The sequence below is a fragment of the Rhineura floridana genome, chromosome 12 (assembly GCF_030035675.1).
Source record: "Rhineura floridana isolate rRhiFlo1 chromosome 12, rRhiFlo1.hap2, whole genome shotgun sequence".
Lineage (NCBI taxonomy): Eukaryota > Metazoa > Chordata > Lepidosauria > Squamata > Rhineuridae > Rhineura > Rhineura floridana.
This window is the reverse complement of record NC_084491.1, coordinates 25,860,941-25,886,821: the sequence shown is the minus strand read 5'-3', so window position 1 is coordinate 25,886,821 and position 25,881 is coordinate 25,860,941. Positions and strand designations below refer to the sequence as shown.

The 25,881-nt window shown below is 42.7% G+C and overlaps 1 protein-coding gene across 1 annotated transcript; it reads left to right on the top strand.

The window, feature by feature from the left end:
* On the top strand, positions 1 to 24,782 carry RETSAT (retinol saturase). Its single transcript, XM_061592475.1, has 11 exons — positions 1 to 239; positions 484 to 666; positions 4,470 to 4,711; positions 6,996 to 7,197; positions 11,171 to 11,368; positions 15,576 to 15,695; positions 16,648 to 16,786; positions 17,461 to 17,570; positions 19,173 to 19,339; positions 20,663 to 20,822; positions 23,733 to 24,782. The coding sequence occupies exons 1-11, from the start codon at positions 80 to 82 to the stop codon at positions 23,876 to 23,878; spliced, it is 1,827 nt and encodes a 608-aa protein (XP_061448459.1). The 5' UTR covers positions 1 to 79; the 3' UTR covers positions 23,879 to 24,782.
* Positions 24,783 to 25,881: the final 1,099 nt, after the last annotated feature.

The window sequence follows — 25,881 nt, the reverse complement described above, 5'->3', positions numbered from 1 at the left end:
CTGCGCCTGCCGTCGGTGGCGATCCCCTTTTAATCTCCGGCGAACTTTCACTTTTCACGCCACGCTTCCCGGAGCGGTCATGTGGGTTTTCCTGATCCTCGGTGCGCTCCTTCTGCTGTTGCTTTTTCGCTTCTGGCGCTCGCGAAGCGGCTCTCCGAATCCCTTCCGTGAAGACACCCGGCGGCCGCCCGCGCCTTTTGTGACCGAGAAAGATGCGCGGAAAAAGGTCCTCAAGCAAGGTACCCACGGAAGTCTCGGCATGGGATGCTGCTGTGGAGCCGGGTTGGTGGAGGGCGCTCCGGAAATGGGGGGGGGAGGCAAGGGACGCATGAAGGATGCCTAGCTGGGAGGAAAGCCCGAGAGTTCTTCACAATGCAGACCCACGCATGGTAATGCAGTAGTCAGGCCGTGTTCCACGGGGCTTACTCTCCGGCAAGCTGCAGGAAATGGAAATTGCTCATGCCCTTTGTCCCTTTCTTCAAGTCTTCTCCAAGGACAAAGTTCCTGACAATCTGGATGCTGTCATCATTGGAAGCGGCTACGGGGGTCTGGCGGCAGCTGTGATACTCTCCAAAGCCGGGAAGCGTGTCCTGGTCCTGGAGCAGCATAGCAAGGCAGGTGGTTGCTGCCATACCTTCAATGAGAAAGGTTTTGAGTTTGACGTAGGTAAGGCAACCCAAACCGGCTGGGAGCGGGTCAGAACAATTAGCTCTTCAGATCTGAACAGGGTGGTTCACGACAGATGCTATTGGAGGTCACTGATTCATAGGGTCGCCATAAGTCGTAATCGACTTGAAGGCAAATCATAATAACAATATATGTATACCGTTCTTTCATAAGTTTCACAGATTGGAATTGGGGTTTCAGAATTTAATGGGGATTGTCAGATTAATTCAGGAGCTTCATGTACTATAACATCACATGTTATACTGGGTCTACATACATTTGTGTAGCAATGTGTCAGTACCTTTTGGGGAACTCTAGAAGAGGCAACTTGTATATTAGGAGGTGAGCTCAATTCGTATTCCTCCAGAAATCTAGAACAAGTCCTTTTAGCCCTTAGATTGTTTAATAGGTTCTGCATTTTATTGATGACCTCAGTTTGTTCATGTTGGCGTGTGTGTATAGAGATCATACAAGGAAGAAATCCAAGTGTCGCATAGAACAGGAAATAAGCCAGGCCAGGCAAGTTTCTTGTAAGAGTCTTTACTTAGCAAAAGACATTAGACACAGTTCTTTCCACAAACGACTTAACCCCCACACTGAGCTTTTGCCAGAGTCCCTCCTTATCTGCTTGCCAGCCAGCTGCTGACCTTGGCAAAACCTGGCGCTCTGTTCTTCCAGCTTAACCCTTCTGCTTCAGGTTTCACTCTCTCTGCTAAAAACCCTGTCTGTGAGTCTCACAGCATGCCTCACTGACCAACAGTTCACTGTCTGAGAATGTATGGAAACTATTTATTAGTTCATCCCCTCCCTCGCACGCAAAGTCAAATGATGTTTGTTGATTAGCCTTAATATTTTCCATGTTATGAGATGACAGTGTAGAAGTGCGAATGGGAGCTAAGAGCAGGGGAGAGCTTACCTCATCCAGAATAATAAAATCAGAGTTAAGAGAATTAGGTATTTCAGAGTTTGAAGTTTCTTGTGAAGGAAGAGACAGAGAAGATAGATTATTTTCCATCATAATTTGTCCTGTATTCAGTGAAAAGCGATTTGTCTGAGGTAAGCTATTTAGAGAAAGCTGATCCAGAGGTGAATCCCGGATTCCAGAGTTTGATAAGTTATGTTTGCTTCTTCTCTGTCTTGGACTCCCCACATTAGAGGTGCAATTGCCACCGCTAGAAATTCAGCCAATGGCATCCGAAGGTTTTTCTTTACCAAAGGAGGACAGTACATCCCGGCAGCCATCAAAGTTTTCAGATCCAAAACTATTTCCCAACTTCTTTACGGGGCTCCCTTATGGATTGGCGCCTTCAACCCCTCAATGGAGGCAGTTCTATCTTTATTTCTTAGACAAATTCTAGGTGTTCCCAGATGTGTACCTTCGGCTGCCCTCAGGTTGGAAACTGGTCTGGCCTCACTAAAGTCCCAAGCATGGATGACTGCCCTAAATTTTTGGGTTAAAATATCTTATGAATACTCTTCTGGTTATCTCCCATTACTCTGGGAAGATCTTTATATTTCAAAATGGGCCCAAACATTTATAAACTATCTTGCAAATATTGGCCTTTCAAATGAACATCGATGACTCAGGATCCAAAGTCAGTTAAGCTTTCAATCCTGACTCGTATCAGTGATATGGACCTTCAAAGTTCCATCACTGCAGCCACTTCGACTTGTTCTCCCACTCATTTTGGTTTGCGTTTTGCGCCATCATCCAGCGCCTCTTATCTGGAATACCTTACGATCCCCAAATACCGTCTAGCCTTTACGAAGGCTAGATTTAATTGTCTCTATTCCGCCTTATTAGAAGGGAGATTTCAGCGTATTCCTTACGCAAATCGTTTATGCCCATGTGGTGTCAGCGCCATAGAAACCCTATTCCACGTCGTCTTTGAGTGTTCCTTATATGCTGCATTTCGCTCTAAATTTATAATTCCTATTATAAATAAATTCCCTAATAAACCGCTTGATCGCATACTCTGCTACCTTCTGTCTGCAGCTAACAGGGATACTACCTTGCTTGTAGCCAAATATATTTTTGCGGCTCAATCAGTCCGGAGGGTACTTACCCCTTCAGATGTTTCCCTCTCCATGTAACTGTTTTTATTGTTTTTATACTTCTCTATGTTTTTGATATGATTGTATAGATGTTTTTTTGTTATAAATGTACATGGCTTTATTTATATAAATGTTTTGGTCCATGACTGTAACAATAAAGAATTTGAATTTGAATATATGTATACCTAAACTTGTAGCTAAGACAAAGGCTTGTTTATAATCTGGATGCTCTGCACTTAAACAAAACTGCAGCACGGTTTACATGAGCTCTAAATGGAACCTCAGCCAGTAATCTGAATGCTGTATTTTGGACCAGTTAAAGTTTCCAAATCGTCTTTGAGGGCTGCCCCATGTAAAGCACTTTGCAGTAGTCTAATCTGGAGGTTACAAGAGCGTGGAGTACAGGGGGGTCTTGTTCAGAAGCGGCAGTTAGAGACTGCTTGTGGGGACTATTCGCCATAAGAATATAAAACCAATGTCGAATGCTCCGCACAGGTTGCCAGTTTGCCACTCAGCCAGATTTAAAGCGTTTTGTCATAAAGATCCCTAGATGGCTTGGGACCCAGGCACCTGAAAGACAGCCTGCTCTTTTATTCCCTTCCCCGGCTCCCCAATAGCCATATACTGTATCTCCAGGAACTATGGCACCATGAGAAGGGCATTCCTTAGTGACCTCACTGAGGAGGGGAGAGGACATTTTTAGTAGTGGGACCCTGACTCTGGAATGCCCCACCTTCTCAGGTATGAGCAACATCAATGCTATTGGAGTTTTGATGCCAGGTAAAAACATGTCTGTTTGCCTGAGCAGTTGGCTAAAGTGGTGGCCCTCATTTGGCTAATGTAGCTATACTCTTAATATATAGTCTTTTTTTTTACATTAACTTGTATTTAAATGCAATAATCTTGTGTCTTAACACAGTTCCTCGCTGTGGGATTGTATAACCAATGAAGAGCAGATTATGAATAATTTAAATAAACATATTAAAACTAAAACAAGTCTTGTCCAACATCTAACACTTGAAAGGTTGCCCATCAGACTGGAAAAGGGGCAACACTCCTAGGCTAACTTGTGTGTGTGTGTGTCTCTCTCTCTCAAACACGTGCGCACACACACACACATCACAACTCCCCTGCCACCACATCCGCACATTTATTTATTTAAAATATTTCTATCCTGCCCTTCTACCCTATAATAGGGTACTCAGGGCGACTTTCAAAAATAAAATCAAACACATACATAATAAAATTGTAAACAATAAGATCACAAAAACATTAAAATAAATTAAAATACATAAAATACAATTAAAATACAATATATATATATATACATACATATGTACATATATATAGGGAGTGATGCTAAAGGGGACTACAAAGGTAAAATTTAACGTAGAAGGCATAAGGTTTGTTAGGTTGGATAAAAAGCAGTTGTAGACCATGGCTGTCTAGCTGAACATTTAGATTCCACTTTTCTGTGATAAAATCAAACTCGGTGAAAATTTAGATCACAACGATTTTTAAAATAAACATGACAATAAAAGCAAAGCAGTAGAACAGTGTGATGAATACCGAACAGTTTAATAAATACCATGTCAATAACTTTAGACATTATGCTGACATTTAATTATGCTAGTCACTCAGACAAATGCAGTCTCCCAAATACAGATCCTAGCTTAAATCCTAATATGTATAACCTAATCTCTCAGCATTGTTCTTTCATTATAACATTTTGTGGGTTGCCTTTCCAGGGATCCATTACATAGGGCAAATGCACGAGAATTCTAAACAACGCATGATTGTTGACCAGCTCACGGATGGGCAGCTCCAGTGGGCCAAGATGGACTCTCCCTTTGATACAGTCATTCTGGGAGATCCTGACAACTACAAGAAGTATTACGTATACAGCAAGAGGAAGGAATTTGTGGAAGGCCTAAAGAAACAATTTCCAGGGGAAGAAGCTGGCATCGACAAATTTGTGGCACTTGTTGTGGTAATCCTTTTCTAAGTTGCCTTAATTTAGCTGCAGTCTTAATTGGTTTGAATGAATTGGTTTGTTAAAACACACTTAAATGCCTATCTAGGAGTTAGTCCCAGTGAACTCAATAGGACTTACTTCTGAATAGACATGCATGAGATTGTGCTGTAAGCTGTTTAAAAAGCTGCCATTTTAAAAATATAGATACAGTTTTAAAACAAGTGCTTGTACAGAAGTAAAACAGCATCTAAAGAGGAATTCTGTCTTGCCCTTCATACAGGAAGGGATGCCTTTTCTAAGCTGATGCCTGCATCACCTAAGTGATGTGTTGCATCATCTAAGGGGTGCACAACAGGGCAACCAAGGTGATCCAGGGGGCTGGAGCAGTTTCCTTTTCAGGGGGGGTTACAATATGGGGGGGTAGAAAAGGTGAATAAGGAGGGAACATGATAGATGTTTATAAAATTATGCATGGTATGGAGAAAGCGGTGGGAAATTCAGAACACACAAAAGAAATTTCTTCACACAGCACGTCATGAAACTACAGAATTTGGAGATTGGACAAATTCCTGGAGAATAATGCAACTAGTCAATGGCTATATGCTACATCCAGGACAGGCAGTTAATGGCGGCTGGTTGCTCCATGTCAGTGGGGCAGTGGAATCTGCTCCAGGTTTTAGTCCAAACTTTCAAGGAGCTGTTCAAAGGGCTAAACTACCAGTCGCCAGTGCAGGCACTATACCTCATAATCACCAGTTGCTGGGGATCATGAGCCGGAGAGTGCTATTGCATTTGTGTCCTGCTTGTGGCTGTCCCATAGGCAGATGGCTGGCCACTGTGAGGACAGAATGCTAGACTAGACAGGCCTTTGGTCTTCCACACCGGGGCTCTTCTTATATTTTGTGACAAAGGGCATATGCTTCTCGCTTCAGAAATGAAAGGTCCACACAAACCTGAACTGATTTATCAACTAAAATATATGGGATTAATCCATTTTAAACCAATTATGTTGCAGTCCTAAATTCTATTGTAGGTGGTGTAGTGATTAGAGCAGGGGTCCCCAACCTTTTGGGGCCGGTGAGCACATTTGTGATTTTGAGAGTGTATTGTGGGTGTCACAAGATGGCTCAGTCACATTGGCTGTTATGGTGGACGGTGGCCAACCGCAAGACATCTATTTCTATGATGGGGTGATCTGATGTTTGACTGACATACATATGTCCTCATTATGATCACAGGATGATTTTGATCATTCATTCATTCATTCATTCATTCATTCCCTCTCTCTCTGCTAAATTTACCTCACAAAATGGGAGTGGGAACTGTTTGGGGCTGTTCTGAGTTCCTTGCAAGGGACAGTGGGGTAAAAAAGCATCTATAAATATTTTAATTGAATAAAATGAATGTGTATGAACTGAAGAGCCCTTCTCCTGTTTGTGTCAGAAAAGCTAGCTAAACATCCAGATAAGTTTTCTGTACGTACGCTAGTCTAACACAACAGGTATTATTAAATAAGCTATGTATTTACTGAGGTTGGCACCAAGTCCCTTTACCAGTTACACTGAAAAGGAAGCAGCCTTGTATCCAACATAGAAGCTTATGAAACCTGGAGTGTTTATAGCTAGGATGCCATCCTGCTTCTTCCCCAGATTGGCTGATTCTGCATAGCCACTGTGCATAGTGAACACAGAAAGTTTCTTACCCCGATTCAAACTATTGGTGCATCCATCCCAATATCATCTATTCTGGCTTGCAGCAGCTCTCCAGAATCTCAGGCAGAGACGGTCTTCACTATATATTAGACAAGCTCCATCTCTGTTGTCTTTTTGACACCTTCCTCTGCCAGCTTGCCTTTTAAGTAGATGCCATTGTCCCAGTCTGCATTTGTATTGGAGTTGTTTTTAATACGTTTGTTTTTAAAGATGTTTTTAGTATTTTATCGACAGCTGGTATAGTACAGTGGGGAGGAGAGCCTGGCTGGGAGTCCAGAGTCTTTGAGTTCAAATCCCCACATGTGTCTCCTGGGTGTTTTTAATGTTTTCTCATTTGTTGTCTGCTGCCCTGGGCTCCATCTAGAAGGAAGGGCAGAATATAAATTTAATCATAGATAAAACCACTTGCTACCTGATCCTTGTTAACTGGAGATGTCTGTTTTGCTAGCTTGCTGTACAACCACTTCCCTCTAGTTAGCAAAGGAAAATGCCCAGATCCCCAGTTCTTGTGCTTACAACACTGAGATCATTTGATACATCTTTCAGACGTGTGTCTTACTTTCGCTCTCTCTTTCTCCCCACTGCAGAAAACTGCCCGTGGGGTCTATGACATGATTCTTCTGAAAATGCTCCCGAGGCCCTTGGCCTGGCTTCTGTACCGCACTGGCCTGGTGTTCTTGATCTCTCCTTTCTTTAGGATGGTTTCCAAAAATCTTTCGGAAGTGGTAGCTGAGTTCACATCAAATGCGGACCTGAGAGCAGTGTTCAGTTACATCTTCCCTACCTACGGTAAGTGATGCGCTCCCCTGCCACCTGAACGGAGCTGATGTTTTAGAAGGACAATCCCTATGCCCTTTTTAAGGGGGCTTAAAGAGGCCTCACGTAACTGAGGGTGGAACTAGACAGTGCAGAGAACATCAGTGTGGCTGCCATGGATAGCAGCAGTCCTGAGACGACGACTCCCTGTGGTGCCATCCAGTAAAAATCAGAAGTATGACATGTCGACTTCCGGGAAGGGTGACTTAGCCTGTGCCTGCTTTTGAGACGGGCTCCTGCCTCAAAAGAAGCTTATTCAGATATATCAGTCAGTTTTTTCTTTTTTTTTTGACTGATTAAACTTCTCCCGGGTAGGGAGAAACGAAGAGATTAACCTCAAAGCCTATTTTTGTTGGGACGACCAGATCTCATTAATTTATGGGACGAGGTCCAGCCGACGAAGGTGGGACGGATTTTTAACAGCAAGCTCTATCTGATAAAGCGAACGTTCACCTTATCTTCTAAGAGAGAACGCACTAACAGGCAAGCACCCTTCTTTCTATATTTTTCTTTTACTTGACTTAAATTGTTGCTGTTTAAAAGAGATTTGCCAGATTGATCAGTTTTTGACATCTCACTGGGGAGCCATAACTTCTCTCTGCTACGCACTAATTAATAGCTTATCTCTGTTTTTGTTGCAAAAAGCTGTCCTGGATTTGCATTCTAAAGATATACACAGAAGAGGGATTTCTATTCCAGATTTTTATTTTGAAAAATATTATACTGTTTTGAGACTACTCTCTTTTTGGTCTATTTTATTTTGACGAATCTGTTTCTTGACGATTGCCATTAATTGTTTCGATCCTGGGAACTGCATTTTGTTTACTTAACTATTGGAGAGATAAGGCTGTCTGCTCTGTTTATACTGTGATGTCACCAAGTTTGGAGTATTAACCCAATTGTTGCTGAAATAAGAAGTGGTTTTCCTATATTTTTCTTTTAAAATGGCAATTAAGAAAGTGGCTGAAAATCTGGAAATAACTATGTTTCAGAAAATAATGGATGAGATTGAGATAATGAAAATTGAATTGAGTAAAATGAAGCAGGAGATTAAAGATATAAGGGTCCCTGTGAGAGAGGTGACCCTGGAAGGGGTCCCTGTGAGAGAGGAGACCCCGGAGATTGGAACAGGGGTCCCTGTGAGAGAGGTGACCCTGGAGACTGGAATAGGGGTCCCTGTGAGAGAGGAGATCCCGGAGATTGGAACCAACGTGGAACAGGAACAAGATTTGGAGTCTATGGACTTTAGAAATAAAATCTATTGTTTGGAACTCAATGTTATCTCTGAAGAAATGAATGAAGATTCTAGAGATAAAGTTATCAATGGCATGGATAATCTTCTGGACTGGAATGATGTGATGGAGCCCAATATAGAGAAAATCTATGGAATTAACTGCAGCCATGTGACAATGGAAAAACTTTTAAGAGATGACCCAGTGTATTTTGAAAAAAAGAACAGAGATATGATTTTACAGCAGTATTTCAGCAACCTATTCAGAATGGATGGCAAGAAAATATTTGGGATAGAGGTAATCCCCATCAGACTCTTACTATATGACTATGGCTTTGACAGCAAGATTATTATGGAATACTGATAATGGAAGATTGGATATTGAAATTACTGGACTTAACAAGACTACTGAAGATGGAAGATGGAAAATGGAACTAATAGAGATAATAGAACAATGGCTACTGAAATTATTGAACCTAACAGATTCTGATGTGATGGATTAATTGAAATGTTTATTTTGACTATGGTTATGACAATAAGATTATCATAATTAGTAATGAGATGGATTAATCGATATGCTTATCTGGAAAAAAAAAATTGATAGATATATTTCTTAAAGAATTGAAACCTCTCTTTGACTTTTTGTGGAAAGAATAAAGTAATGTTTATGAGATTTGATGATTAAGTAAGATAACTACTGGAGGAAAGTGATTTTATAATATGACTTAAGAGACAGGATTGTTATATATTATAGACTTATAACTGATTTGATCTTTGACAAATGGGAAGTCAATATTTTACTCTTTATTTTTTATTTTTGTTTTTTTTTTCTTTTTTTCTTTTTGTTTAACTATTTTTGATTTTGTTTTTTGTCTTTGAATGTTTTATGATTTTGTCTTGTATGTTTTATGAAAATCTGAATAAAAATTATTGAAAAAAAAAAAAAGAAGTATGACATGTCATTGTGTTGCACTCCCTGAGCCTACCAGTGGCTGCCAATAAAGTGAAGCGGAGGTGGGGAAATTCAGTGTGATAACATGAAGTCATGCATTGCAACTAACTACAGTTTACCAGGAAGGGGGAGAAGGAGATACAAGGCTGCTGCTGTTAGTGGCAGCTGTGCGTAAGGAACATGGAAAGTGTCCTTTTGCTGAGTTGGTCCATCAAGCCCAGTATTGTCTAACAGCATTTCCCCAGGATCTCAGGCAAAGGCCTTTGGCATCATCTGCTATTTGATTTTAAAAAAAAAATGGCATGCTGGAGGTTGAGTTTAGGAGCTTCTACATGCAATGCATGTGCTTCCTCAGTCTACTCTTCATAGGCCTGAAAGAATCACTGGATTTAGTTCCAACAGGATGGGATGAAATGGATGGCAGAAATGCTCTGTGCATACTAGTGACTTAACGCTGAGATGGAACGATGGCCAGTGTAAGACTTGGAAGGACGAGCAAAACCTTGCGCTTAATAGAAGCTGTGAAGAGCACAGCAGCTGAAGAAGGCACAACATGCTTGGTTTTGTTTTGAGAAAGGTGGTCTAGGTGGCCCATCAAACGAGAAGCTACTTCATGGGCTTTCACGTTCCCAGATTAACATGAGAGCCCCTCTGGAATTCAAAGGACATGCCGGGGCCTAAATGGTGTAGGAAGGCTATGTGCACCAGCCCTGCCCACAAAGTCCCCACTGAGGCAGAGCTGTAGCTCCATGGTAGAGCATGCGCTTTGCATGCAGAAGGTCCCAGGTTCAATCCCTGGCATCTCCAGGGCGGGCTGCGAGAGACTCCCTGCTTGAAACCCTAGAGAGCCACTGCCAGCCAGTGTAGACAAGCCTGAGCGAGATGGACCATTGGTCTGACTCAATACAAGGCAGCTGCCTATGTTCTTGACTGGAGCCCCAGCCCTCCAGTATTGGGCAAGTAGGTCTGAAGGAGAATTCTTCTCATGTCTGGCTGCACATGCATAGAATCCTTCCTGGTATCAGGAACACTGCATTATTGGGATTCCTAGTCTCGGGGAGGATTCTGCACGAGTCTGACTGAACATGCGTAGAATCCCCTTTCAGAACTCCCACTTGGGGGTCTTTCAGACTTTCTTACTTGGGGGTGCAGCTGGCAACGATGTTGGAGGGGGACCTGATGTGTGCAGCTCAGCATCTCCTCTATGGTTTATGGCCCCATTTGTTCTTTGAATGCCTGAAGGAAATTATGCTCTACTATCAGCCTGTATGTTCTCAGATCTGTCTAGTTCCATCACTTGAATCCCTTAGTTTGCTGCATTTGAGATCTTGCATCTACTCCTTCATGATGCAAAGCAGTATGCTGTGAAGCTGAATGGCAGGTGAGGTAGAAAGGCTGGTCAGATCTTGGGAAAGGAAGAAAATAATGAGACCCTTTGTCCTTAGTATAAGACGTTCAGATCAAGCTTACATATATTTATTTTGAAAATGTATAGGCCATCCTTATTAGGGTGGTGTACAACATGAATGTAAAAGCTGCCCTATACTGAATCAGACCATTGGTCCATCTACTCAGTATTGTCTGCACTGACTGGCAGTAGTGGCTCTCTGGAGTTTCAGACAGGGGATGTGTCCTGGAACATTCCTGTGCAGACCTTGCTCAGAATGGACTTTTTTTGCAAGGGGGGGGAGGGCTTCTTTGCTGAAGCACAATGTTAATTTCAGCCTTTGTGGTTTAATTCTTCTTTTGTCTGCATCTTGCAGGAGTGAATCCTACGGCCTGCAGCTTTCCTTTACATACAATCCTTGTTGACCACTACATGAAGGGTGGATGGTATCCTCAAGGAGGTGCCAGTGAAATTGCATTTCACTCCATCCCCATCATTCAACGGGCTGGAGGGGCTGTCCTCACCAAGGCACCTGTACAGAGTATCTTGGTGAATTCACAAGGAAAAGCCTGTGGTGAGTTACATTGGTTTAGAGGTGTCTCTGTAAGAGTTCCTGTGATATAGTGGCTAAGATACTGGACTATAAATGAAGCTCCTGGTTCAAAATACAGGCAGATCCATGAATTTTCTCAGGTAAACTTCTCAACCTTGCATCCTCCCCATTTATAACATGAGGAGAGTACTGGTCTGTCTTACAAGGTTATTCTAAGGATTCCAACAATATACTATTAATGTAAATGTGCTATATAAATACGTGTTTATTAATAATGTTTATTAATAGTGTTTATTAATATTCTTGCCTAGCACTGGTCAGATATACACCCAGTTTGCATGTAATGCTAAGCCAAACTTTATTAGTTTTTGTATTTATAACTGTATTTAAAACTAATAATCACATATAAAACTAATCACAAAATGTCTCGGAAGGTTATATGTGACCTAAAGGCCACGCGCATTCACCACCTCTGATTTAACCATACTGAACATGACAGCCCTAGATTCTAGCAACAGAGTACACCTTTATCTCTAGTTGGCACCTCTTAAGGTATTGGCCTTGTTTGTACATCACAAAAAGCCACGATTCATGGCTTCCTCTGAACAAACACTGTATTGGGCTCCTGAATCACTCCTAGGGATGTAAGAAGGCATCGATTTCCCTTTCGCTGTATTCGTTGTATGCCACACTGTTTCTGTTCCACTGCACTTCGGCTTCTGGCAAAAATGGCATTATTTGTCTTGCTTTTATGTAATTGCGTTATTTTTGTGTTTCTCCACACCATTCATTTCAGTGCAAAGGAAATGCAAGAGAAAAGCCATCAATTATGTATCATTTGCAGACTGAAAGCAGCAGCAACAGTGAATACCAATCATATTTGCTGAATTGATTTCCATTCCAGACATGAGACAAATAAGTGAACAATGACAATTTTTGCTATTTCCATCTGAATTATCTGACATAGTATTATAGTAGAGTTGGGCCTATAAGGCCATTGAGTTCAACCTCCTGCTCAATGCAGGAATCCAAATTAAAGCATATCTGACAAATGGCTGTCCAGCTGCCTCTTGAATGCCTGCAGTGTTGGAAAGCCCACCACCTCCCTAGGTAATTGGTTCCATTGTCATATCGCTCTAACAGTCAGAAGGTTCTGGTTCTGATACTGAGCTAAGAACTAAGCCAACCTACTCCACCTCTTGGAAGCAGCACACTATAGGAATTAATCCCCACTGCTAGGGGATGGTGCAACATTGTTTTATTCCTTCCTTCAGTTTCTTCCTCCTTTCCTTTGATAGGCTTCCCATGGACTCACATGGAACTTCTTCCTTTTCTTTTTGATGTGCTGTTCTCCAATTTAAGGACAAGAATTTGCTTAATTGCAAGGTAAACTACTTTGGCTTAGTTAACCTTGAAGATGCTTGGAGACTTGGCTTCTTGACTGAGAGGCATCCCCAGTAACGCTGTTTAAAGGGTCTTTACAAAACAGAGAATTGTAAACATGTTGCGCTATTAGATTTTGCCTAAAGCTGAAGGATTTTCACTACTAGTTTAATGATGTGTTTTGTTACTTCTAGCTTTTCACCAGTATTCTAAACTTGACTTACAGAATATTTTTTAAACCTCTGCATGCAGTCTTGTTAAGGGAAGTTCCTTTGTCTTTGTATAATATGTACTGTTGCCTTGAAATAACTGGCCAAATAGAAATCCAAACAGTTCAGCAGAATTACCTATTATTTGGATTGCATCCATTCAGCATACAGGGCCAGTGCTTTCAGCAAAGTTAAGATTATGAATGCAGTGCAAATGTTGGAGAATATATTTCCTAACACAGATATTTTATTTATTAAGACATTTTAATGTTCATGTTCACGTTTAAAATTGTTATATCCTGTCATTTCCTCTCTCCCTTCTGCCCTTATGTCCAACCTTTATCTGTAATAAGTATGCCTTCTCCGAGGCATACTAATTTAAGTTAATTTAATTTAAAATCTGCTGTGATTGTTTTTAAATTATTTTATTTTATATGTTTTTGTTGTATTATACTATGTGATTTTATTGTATTTTCTGTGTTCACCGCCCAGAGAGCTATTGCTAGTCGGGCGGTATATAAGTCTAATAAATAAAATAAAATAAATAAATAAGGTTTTCCTGATATTCAGCCGAAATCTGGCTTTCTGTAACTTGAGCCCATTATTCTTGCACTCTGGGATGATTGGAGAAGAGATCCCGGCCCTCCTCTGTGTGGCAACCTTTCAAGTACTTGAAGAGTGCTATCATATCTCCCCTCAGTCTTCTCTTCTCAAGGGAAAACATGCCCCATTCTTTCAATCCTTAGGCATTGTTGCCAGTCCCCTGGTCATCCTTGTTGCCCTCTGAACCTGTTCCAGTTTGCATCCTTCTTAAAGTGTTGTGTCCAGAACTGGATACAGTACTCAAAATGAGGCCTAACCAGGGCTGAATATAGGGGAATTAGTACTTCACGTAATTTGGAAATGATACTTCTGTTAATGCAGCCTAAAATAGCATTCGCCTTTTTTGCAGTCACATCTCATTGTTGGCTCATATGCAGCTTGTGATCAACAACAATTCCAAGATCCTTCTCTCATGTATTTTGTAGTATTATACATCCCTAATTACTTCTGCTTCGCTTTTCCCGTAGTACAAGCAGGTGCAAGAAACTATGAAACCCGGCTTGACCGTGGGATTGTGGTTTGTTCTCCCTAGCAAACCATGATCAGGTTTTGTTGTTGTTATATGCCTTCATGTCGATTACGACTGATGGCGACCCTATTAATCTTTTTTGGATATATTCATAGGGTTTTCATGGTAAGAGGTATTCAGAGGTGGTTTACCATTGCCTTCCTCTTGGCTTCAGAGCATGGTTTGTTTCTCCCCGCAAAAATCAAGATCTCACATTCAGACAGCACAACAAACCAAACTTCGTGGCTTGTCCTCCCATTTGTGTATGAGGAAGAAAAAAAAGGGAGCGTGCACTAGGCTCCTGTGAACCATGGCGTGCACAGAAGGGGTGAAATAACAACTTATCACTATTGTTTTCCGGCTTCAGCTCCAGACTATGGAAAGAAAATTCTATGGGACTTTAGGAACATAGGAAGCTGCCTTATACCGAGCCCGACCATTGGTCCATCTAGCTCAGTATTGTCAACACTAACTGGCAGCAGCTCTCCAGGGTTTCAGGCAGGAGTCTGTCTGAGCCCTACCTGGAGATGCCAGCGATTGAACCTGGGACCTTATGCATGCAAGGCAGATGCTCTACCACTGAGCCAAGGCTCTTACATGCACATTTTCTATGATGCCTGGTGAATATGCACAATGGCCAGTTGTTACGCACATTTACCACTCAAATTAGTCTGTGTGTGTGTGTACACACACACATGCCCAATGGGAGGGGGGGAACCCTCAAAACAGCCCAATGAGGATGGAAAATACTCACCAAGCATACAGTGCAGACTGACTGTATGGATGTGCATGAGGGGAGGAGAAGAGAAATGGGGAGGATGAATGGAATGGAGTGCTGTTGAAGAGACCACGGCTGGCTTGCTGGAACCCTGAACGAGTGCACTCCAGACTGCAGTGCTTTGGATGAACTTCTTAACAAGTGTTGAATCATGGCCAAGGATTCTACCCTCCGCCCTCATCACATTTTCATGCAAAATCATCACATTTTTCTTGCTTTCGGTTGAGTGTGTGTTTTCCCAGGATGCACTTAACTAGTAAATGTTGATACTTGCATGGAATGTAGGTCCCTCCTGAAGAACAGGAAAAGAGAAGGGTTTGCCTTGCTGAGAACCAAGAGCCAAAGCTCTTCTCACCCACATTAAACTTCCTTGAAGGTATTTAAGCAGCTTACTTGCTGAAGCACTCTGTTTTAATTACACTGAGCCTCTCTTGCTGGCGGACATGATATGTAAAATATTGATAAACATCCCTCCCCCCCAAAAAAAAAATCCATGTACAAAATGTGGATGATAATATGATAGGTTATTGTAAGAATTTAACAGAAGTCTTTGCAACTTTGAGGGCCACCAAAAACAAGCCCTTTTTAAAAAGGTCTCCATACCCACCAGCTTCTAAGTATGAATTGTCATTAGGGGAGATTTCTCTACAATCCCCAGGAAAGGATTCTTTCCCTATCCTTGAACAGAGCAACTCAGGATTAGCATTCAAGGGTTTTTACATGTTGGTCTCATTGTGTCTTTTTCAGGTGTAAGCGTAAAGAAAGTTCAGGATGTTGTTAACATCTACGCTCCTGTTGTGATTTCTGATGCTGGCATCTTTAACACCTATGAGCGGCTTCTGCCTGAGAAATTGCGAGCTTTGCCAGGTGAGAGAACACAGAAAAACTGGTGCTTTCACTATGTAGATGCAGTTTGCAGTTGTGTGTGTGGTCAAAAAAAAAATTATAGTGTTCTATATTGTTTTAAATTTTTAAATTGTTTTTTAAATTGTTTTTTAAAAGATGTATTTTAAATGGTATTTGTTTTTAGTTATTGTAAACCGCCCAGAGAGCTTCGGCTATGGGGCGGTATACAAGTTCAATAAATAAATAAATAAACACCTAGGTTGCAAACTTTCAAGACACACACACACACACACAATTCTGTTACTCCAATATCATATTGCCAGAAACTACAATATGCCTTTGTGGGTTTTTTTTAAAAAAAAAGAGGTATTGATTTTAAAGGATGTACGAGATCAAAATATACAATCTCCAAATAATCACGTCTTGTGATTCAACTGCTAGGAGCTTGCATCCTTTCAGTGCTTTAACATTGAATGTGGCATAGCTGGTAAACTTTACTTTCCCAGAGTTTCCTAGTGGTGGAAGCACCTTTTACAATCATGTAGAGTCTATTTTAGACTTGGACCTTTTTGTAAAGCAGGGATGGGGAGCCTGTGTCCCTGCAGATGCTGCTGGACTCCCCCAACTTCCATCAGTCCCAGGCTGCATGGTCAATCGCCAGGAATGAAGGGGGTTGCGATCCAACAACATCTGGAGAGTCACAGGTTCTCCACTGCTAAAGCAGTAAAAATCCATATAGCAAGTCTTCTGAATTCTCATCTGTCTTCTTAACCCTTTGGGGTCTTTATTTCATTTGTGTCTTCAGCCCTCATTTCTGCTAGTCCCATGGGTTGTTTGACTTAAGAGTCTTGTTTTGCTCCAATTTCCCTGCCTAAAAGGCAAGAGGACGCTGTTTGGATTCACAATTTTGCTTCTGAAACGCACTTGTCTGGTTTTTCCCCCTTCTTGCATCCCTTTGTTCCTCTGTGTGCAGACATTCAGAACCTGCTCTCCAAGGTGCAACATGGTGTGGGAGGATTCAGTATCTTCATAGGACTCAGAGGTTCCAAGGAAGAACTGGGACTGGAAGCCAAAAACTGCTACATCTACCGAAACAACAACCTCGATGAAGGGTAAGATGGAGGTTTACTACCACAGCAGCTGAGAATTAAGGGACCTCTTCAGTAGTCTCAGGTGGCCGATTGGAGCCATTGAATAATGTCTCCCAAGTCCTCTTTCATCAAGGGGCCCTGTGTATGTCAAAACCTAGGGCAAGACTGAAATCCATTTGACCACAGCAGGAAAAAGGGGAACACCTTCTCTCAACCTCTGGATCACATGGCAACAACTGGAGAAGTTACATTAAGCATGGCATCAAGCTTGGCTCATCGTAGACTACAACTCTGTCAAGTGCACCCTATAATTATTAGAGCTATATATATATTCATTCATTTATTCATCATTTTATTTGTATGCTGCCTTTCCACAAAAAATTGTGCTCCAGGTGGCTTACAATAAGGCTGATATATATTCATATATATATGTGAATGAATGACTAGCAGTTGAATGATTAAGAAATTTAAGGTTTATTACTACAAAAAGGCAAAGTCATACATGCTGCTGAAGCAGCCATGCGGCCTGTACTCAGGGAGCCATTGCTAACTAACTGAGAACAAAGACAGGAAGCGGAAGGAGGGAAGGGAGGAGCAAAGCCTGCAAAAACAGCATGGACCTTAGAAACTATGTCACCTTCAGCTGTCTCAAGATATGGTCTGTCTCCAGAATCAAAGGTTTTATTTCTTGGCAGGTTCTCTTCTTATATTAATTCTTCAAGAGAAACTGCTCCAGATAAGATTCCTTTCCTGTATGTTGGATCTCCATCAGCCAAGGACCCACTGTGGGAAAAGAGATTCCCAGGTATAGGAGCTATTTGAACAAGCAGTGCAACATTATTACTTTTAAAAGGGGTGAAGGGAAATGGAGAAGAGCCAACACGGGGGATTTTGTAGCCCAGGCAGAACAGCCCCAAGGAAACAGGTAGCCATTGGCTTAATTTCATGCATGTGACCAGGAGGGGGGGCAGAAATGAACAGAGGGGGGAAAAGGGATGTCCTGCCCACTTTTGGATCTGGTCCTGCCCACTGCTCTCTGGATGTGGCCCCTGACAGATTGCCCCTGTGGGAATGTGGGCCTCAGCATGAAAAAGTTTCCCCACTTCTATTTTGCTTCAGTCTGGGTTTGACAGAGGATGAGAGCCAGGGTGGTGTACTGGTTAGAGTGTTGGACTAGGACCTGAGAAGCCAGAGTTCAAATCCCCACTCAGCCATGAAGCTCACTGGGTGACCTTGGGCCAGTCACAAGTCTCTCAGCCTAACCTACCTCCCAGGGTTGTTGTGAGATAAAATGGAGAGGGAAGAGAACCGTGTATGCCACTCCTTGGAAGAAAGGTGGGATACAAATATGATAAATGAGCACGTGGAAGCAAGAGGCATGATGGTGAATGGGCCGGAGACCCCATTACCCAATCAAGGAAGCCAGAGCTGAGGGTAGGAGGCAGCATACTCCGAGACAAGCTGGATGTCAGACAGCTACTGGATTGGGTAGTGAAGGCATAGAGAGCCTGTGTTGTTACCCAGAGGGGCAGGGGATCATAGAATCATAGAGCTGGAAGGGGCCTATAAGGCCATCGAGTCCAGCCCCCTGCTCAATGAAGGAATCCTACTTAAAACATACCCAGCGAGTGGCTATCCAGCTGCCTCTTGAAGGCCTTCAGGTTGCTCAAGCCTAAAAGGGGCTTTTATTTGCTTGTTTGTTTATGTATTTATAAAGCATATCTGTATACTGCAGCTTCGTAAAAAAAAATCAAAGCAGTTTACAAGAATTATAATACAATTTAAAAAAACATTAAAATGTTTAAAAAAATATTGTGGGGTCAGGTGCCTCTTCGTTGGGCTGTGAAGGCAGCTGACCGCATTCAGGTCAGTACTGCAGTCTAGAGGACATCCTTGCCCTATAGAGCCTGGTTTTGCCAAAGGCCCATTGTGCCAATGGGGGAGGAGGTAAGGAGGACCCAATCTGAGCCTCACGCCCTTGACACCATACAAACTTTCAACTGTAAGATGCCCCTTTGTGGTGACTACATTGCTAATGAACACCCGGCATGCTTTTCATTATAGGAAAGTCTAATCTAATTGTCCTGGCAGCTGCAAAATATGTCGAAACCAGACTAGAAGGAAGGGCTTTAAACTGCCTAGTGCATCTTCATTGGGCTACTGGCCATTGTCAGGCTGTGCAGCCAGCCGGCAACATTCAGGCCAAGACTGCATCCCTGTCTTACGGAGCCAGGTCTGGCTTGCTTGGCCAAAGACTCGGGAGTGCCAACAATTCAATAGATAAGGTGCCGGAGGAGACCTCTGTTTGGAGACACGTACATCCTTGGCCCCTTACAAACTTCCTCTGTCAACAGGCAATGTGGCAAATATATTGCCAGTGAACACTTCGTGTCCTTTTCACTTATAGACAAGTCCAATCTAATCGTCCTGGCAGCTGCAAAATACGAATGGTTTGAGGACTGGAAAGAAGAAAAAGTCTCCAAGAGGGGAGTGGAGTACGAGGGCTTCAAGAACAGTTTCGTGGACAGCATGATGGATACAGTTTTGAAATTTTACCCTCAAATAAAAGATAATGTAAGAGCACTTCTGGTAGGACATTGAAGTGCGGACAGCAGGAAAGGTGCAGCTTTTCACCGGTCTTTAGAGGTCATCCTGCGCTCCTTTGCAAGGAAGAGCAGGCTATAGATTTAATAAATATTCAAATAACGTGCAGTATGGTCCCTTGGGAATCGTTTGCACAAACTCCTGGCTTTGGCATACCTTAAGGAGACAGCTGCCTCGTCCTTTTGAAGTCAACTGAGGAGGGACGCTTACTGACAGCTATCTCCAAGGAAGCTCATAAAGTCAGCCAGGATTCAGGATAAGAGTCTCTTGGTCCTTTTGCAATTCTTTCAGGAGCAGCAAGGCCTGCCTTCTGGTTTTTCTTTTGTTCCTCCAGAATATGCCATGTTTGACCTGCAACAAAACATTGCAGTATGGAGTGCTCCTGTTCAGTGTCCCAGTCAGCCAGGCTCTTCCAGCATGCTTCATTCCATTCCCCTTCCTGGCACCTATTTTTCTGGTGCGCACACTGCAGCAGACATTTTGCATTCTGTAGCCGCTGAGCGTGCTGAATCCTCATTGAGCTGTTGTGGAGTTGTGATATTTTGTTCCCATAAACGTTTGGGGCTGTTTTTTTTTTTTTTAATACTTTGGCAAGCTTTGAGGTTCCCTTGTTTCTCAGTGGTCCTTCTCTGGCTACAATCCCATCATCGCTCACCAGCTGATTTGGCTATTAGAGGGCCACTCTAGTTCACACCACTACCACCTTACTTTTTTCTTCTTCTTTTTTACTAACTTCTGCAAACCTTGAGGTTCCCCCGTACATGCTGATGTGTTTCTCTTGTGCATGAAGGGTGCCATTTGGCTCCATGAGGATCGGTACTCAGAGAATGCGGTCACTATATACTATACAGCAGGAGAGAGGAAGCTGTGGCCCCTCTTTAGTTGTTGGACGCCCAAGTCCCGTCAGTCTCAGGCAGTTGGAGTCCAGCAATGTCTGCAGAGACACAGGTTTCCTGTCCGTAGTATATAGGATTTTTTTTTTTAAGTGTCTCTGGCCGTTGCAGGTGTCTTGTGTTTCTTCTCTTCTGCCTTCCTTTCCAGGGCCTTTATGCCTTCCCTGGGGGAGTACCTTTTGTATTTTTTGTAAGAAGATGAGGTGTAAATGAATCGATAAGAATAATGTTCCCCAGCCTTTTGTTCTGTCTCTTTTTTTTATTCTCCCCTTCCCAAGAGCCAGTCAGCATTCTATAGCCATTGAGCATGCTCAGTCGTCATTCTGCTGTTTTGTGTTCCCCAAATCCTGCTGAATCAGTAACAACATTCCCTGGCCATTTGATCTTTTTCTCTGAGCAGATTGAGTGCATCTCCTCGGGAACTCCTCTCAGCAATAAGCATTACATAGCTTCCCCGCGAGGAGAGTTGTATGGCGCAGACCACAGCATCTCTCGCTTCCAGGCAGACATCACGGCCACAATACGACCTCAGACCCCTATCCCAAACCTCTACCTAACAGGTAAATGCTACTGCTTTACCATTTCTAATGTGCCACAGCTCTTGATCATTGTACTCATTGTTGTGCTTTAGCCTTCCCATCCTGAGGGCATAGAATAAATAACTTTTCTGTACTGGTCCTGACTGTTTATGATTTGGGGGTCTCATGGCTTACAATGAGGAAAATAAGGCAGCAAAATGAATTCTATAGTAAGAGCAAAGGTGTATCTGTGTTTTAAGAACATGAACAACCCAGTAGCACAAAAGCTACGTTAGCGGGTTCCATTTTGTCCAGTCTTGTATCTAAGCACCTGGTAGTCACCAGTGAGAAGGAATTGCATGCAGGGAGTAAGAGGAGAAACAGTTACCCAAGAGGGTATTTGTTGGCATTTGGTACCCTCTTTACAACGCTTCCCCTTACACTTGCACCAGTCCCAGAGGCCTTTTGGATTTGGTAGGACACACACACACCCCACATTCACACACACCCCACATTCACACCAGACATTTTTTCCATAATTATTCCACTCTAAAGAGTCATGGCTTCCCCCAAAGAATCCTGGGAAGTTTGTGAAGGGTGCTGAGAGTTGTTAGGAGACCCCCTCACAGGGCGACAGATGCTAGTTTGGTTTAACAGTCATTCCCTCTTCCCACAGAACCAATTCTCTGTAGCGAACACAGTTCCTAGCGATTGCTTCTTTGTAGAAGCAGACCTACGCTCTTTCCTTTCACAGCAAAAGTACTTATGTTGAAAAGTTCGGGGGGGGGGTCTTCCGAGCACACCAGTAGGAATTAGTCTGTTGGTTCTTATGCTTACAAGCCATGGGGAGAAGGGTCTTTTTCTGACTGTCAAGCATTGCTGTCCCAAAAGTGACCTTCTTTATTAAAGCCTTATCTGATGCTATATTTATTCTCTTACTATGGTTACCTATAATCTATATCTATGTAAACTTTATATCAGTGGCTTTATCTAAACTATATCTTGTATTGAAAGCCAGTGTGGTGTAGTGGTTAAGGTGTTGGACTATGACCTGGGAGCCCAGGGTTCGAATCTCCACATAGCCATGAAGCTCATTGGGTGACCTTGGTCAGTCACTGCCTCTCAGCCTCATGAAAACCCTATTCATAGGGTCGCCATAAGTTGGAATCGACTTGAAGGCAGTACATTTACATTTTTTATACCTTATATTGTCGTTAGTTTTGGCATTTTATAGTCCCTGTCATTCATTTCAGCTTGCTAGGGCAACAACAGGATGTTCGTTGCAGTCTTCCAATGGTAGAGACAATATTTCTCTTCTGTTGGTCGTTATTAAATGTTCCATGGTCCCCACAATCTTTTAATAACCTGATGTTTTAATAACCTGATGTTATCCTTATGCTTTATTTACAAGTACCCACAATCTCTGATCTCCCCTCTAAAATATTTAAACTAAAATTTTATATCACCCAACTCCTTTATCATTAAAATGGAATAGATCACACTAGATGATACTTAAACTTCTAATATATCTCAAGCTCTTCACCCTCCTGGAGACCCCTCTTGAATGTAATACTGTATTTGAAAACCTAGAAACCTTTATATTTCAAATTGTACACCATTGACACCAATAGATGGGAGCAAAGCTCATATTCACCTTGATCTTAAGAACCCGTTTACGGCACATACTCTAGACAATCGGTGTTATTTCCCTGCTCTTGTGGTTGTACCGTACTGTGTTAGTTTCCTGTTCTTGTGGTGAGCACTGGATGCCATGTGGTTTTGTGACTATTTTTCCAAACAATGGCACTCTCTTACAAATCTTACTAAGGGGGTGAGTTTTACTAACTCTCTCATGTCAAACTAGAGTTTCCCCAAAGACCTTTGTTATGGATCCCTAAAGTTTCCACTCTTCTAGACTCCAACACTTAGCACCATCTTGGTGAGTTACAAGATGCTTTTCCTCTGGAAAGAGAGTTGTCATTCTGCCATCTCTGCATGGTACTGCCTTTGCAGCTAACCTAGTTTACATGGCAAGACCAGCTATGCAACTTGCAGAAGCCATCCAGATGCAGGGTCCTAAGATTGCATGCCACCAAGACAAAGAACCTTGAGGGCTGCAGCATTATAATTTTAATTAATGCAGCATTTAGTTGGTTCTTTGTCTTCCATAGGTGTGTTTTAAATCCCCCTCTCAATGTTAGGAAGGACTGTTTCAGTCTGACAGAATTACTTTGCTCTAGTTCCCAGAATTGGGGAAGGGCCCTAGCTCAGTGGCAGAGCATCTGCCTTGCATGCAGAAGGTCCCAGGTTCAATCCACAGCCTCTCCAGGTAGGGCTGGGAGAGATTCCTGCCTGAAACCCTGGAGAGTTGCTGCCAGTCAGTGTAGACAGTACTGAGCTGGATGCACCAATGGTCTGACTCACTATAAGGCAGCTTCCTATGTTCCTATGAACTGCAGGAATTAGCTACCAGGATCTTCATCTTGTTCTAACATGAAAATGGTATGTTGAGCTCAATACCAAAAGGAGATTGCATCTTGTCCTGATTGGGTGATTGGGTTTTTAAAAGACTTCTAATCTTAATTGATGGAGGCTCCAGGCTATCAGGCTACCCATGTGCCTTAAGGGGCTTTCTGTTGGTTACTATTTGCATAATATTACTCAGCTGCTCTTGATAGCCCCATGATGCTCTTCCAAGCAGAAGGTATATACATCCATGGATATTGACAAGGGGATGTGATGAGGAAAAGGACAGGCAGATCAATGACTGACAAGATCAGTGACTGATGTTTTGTTTTAATATGTTTAAGGATGTTTTTAAAGTTCGTTTTTATGATATTTCAGAGTGGTTTTTAGTGCTTTTGTTTGTTGCCCTGGGCTCCTACTGGGAGGAAGGGTGGGATATAAATCTAATGATGAAGAAGAGGCAATGATGTATTTGTTTTGTCTTAGGTCAGGATGTCTTTTTAGCTGGCTTTATAGGGGCACTTCATGGAGCTGTTATCTGCACTTCTGCTGTCCTGCAACGTAATCTCTACGTCGACCTCTTGCAGCTAGGCAAGAAAATCACAGCCAGCGATGACAAAAAGAAAAACTGAGCATTCAACCTTCACTTGCAAAGAAGATTTGCTCCTCCTCCTGCCTCATAGATGATTTGAAAGGTGCCTGCTTCCTGGGTTCTGCGTTTCGCCATGGCAACTGGTGTCAAAACTTGCCCTCTGCCTTGGTTTTCTGTTGTGGACAGTTCCTGTTCCTCAGCTGCTGTGTTAGCACAGCAGTACTCTGCTCTCGTTCACCCACGTGCGCCCCATTTGAAGAGAAAACAGACCTAGGGAAATCGTCGTCTCATCGTAGGCTAACTCACAGGCTCTTCCGCAGTCACAGTTGCGCTTTCCCCACAGCTGCCGCACTCGATAGAAATTAGACCTACATCCATGACAGTGTGAGGAAAAATAAACAGGCTTCACATAGAAGAACGGTTAGCTTAAATGCACTTCAGATTGTCCTAACTGCATCTTGTAGCAGTATAAAGCCATACAAGGGTCTGAAAACTGTAGACCAGAATGAGATGAACCAGAGCATTTTGTCTCCCCTATCCAACGCCCCTCCATCTGTCTCCCTTCCTTGGGACAGATTAGCATCTTGCTCCAGCTACCCATCCTTACCTTTCTTATTACTATAATCTTGCTGTCTCTGAACTTTTGTGATAGTTCAGACCCCAGTCGTTTGCATTAGAGCTTCCCCACACACACACCCCGATGCATTTAGGCCTCCCTTGTGTGCTGCCCGGTTCCCTAGCACTCGCCATCCCTCCACATAATACAATCTCTCTGCCTATCTCTCAGTTAAAGTGTATGGTCCAGGCAAAGCGGGGTCGCCTGGCCTGTGTAACTTGCAACAACTAGCCATCTTATTGTTCCACATTTCTGTACTGGTGCTCCAAGCCACAAAGACATATCGCTTTCTATCCACCATTTTATGGAAATAAACTCTTTGAAATTATACTGGCGTTTCTTGGTTCTTACTAATTGCCCTGGGTGAGCAAGACAAAATTGGTATTTCTGAAGTCATTGGGTCTATTGCTTTCACTGCCCTCTCGACACCAGCATCGCTGCAGCTTCCCAGGGCAGGGCAAATGCAGCAACAGAACCCATCTGGCACTCCCAGTGGTGTGTCCATGCCAACCTCATTGGTGCCCTGTCTCACCCCATCCCCATCCAGGTAAGTGCCAGTGATACCAATGACAGGAGATTTTATTTATTATTTTTATCCTGCCCTTCCTCCTAGCAGGAGCCCAGAGCAGAAATCATCTCCGCCCCATCGTACATGTCGTCCGAACCCTGGCTTGTGGTTTGTCTTGCTCCACACAAACTATGAGCTGTAGCCAAGAACTATTCTATGGCTTACCACGTGTGGTTTGTCTGGAGGAGACAAACCACAAACCCCAGATTTGGCTGACATGCTAAGCTAAACCATGGTTTAGCTCACAGCAAGAGGACCAGAGGAGGAAAGAAGCAGCCATGATCTTTCCTGGAGCCCACACGCACATTTGCACAAAGCTATGGTTTGGTTTAGCGTTACGTTTGAACTTAGCCTATAAATGGCTCCATGGTTGGATCTCTGTGACAGCCAAGATGAAAAGTTGGCCAGTTGCTCTCCTGCACCCAGTTGTCTCAGATTTCTGCTTATCTGTGGACTGTGAACAACTCCATTTGGACTTCCCCTTTGGACTGGATGCCTTGATCCCCTTAGCAACACCAGCTAGAGTTCCTTGGCAGACGCCTAATCTCCTTTGGCTGATAACATTCCCCTGTTCAGCAGTGTCTATGATTATACTTAGCTCAATTTCTTATTGAACTAAAGTAAATCATTACACATCAGATGGAATTAAGGGTATCTATTGGCTATTGCAACAGCTTAGCTAAATTGGTTTAAAAGAGCATCTTTAGTTAAGCTGGACACAGTAAGTATTTACACAAGACGAGTTAGTGAATTTCTTGTGTCTAGGAGAGACATGTTGCTTGTTCCCAACACTTCTTTGGATTGATTCTACTTCTACAGCTGTTGCATTTTATCACTTTGTGGCAGTCATGAGCTTGAA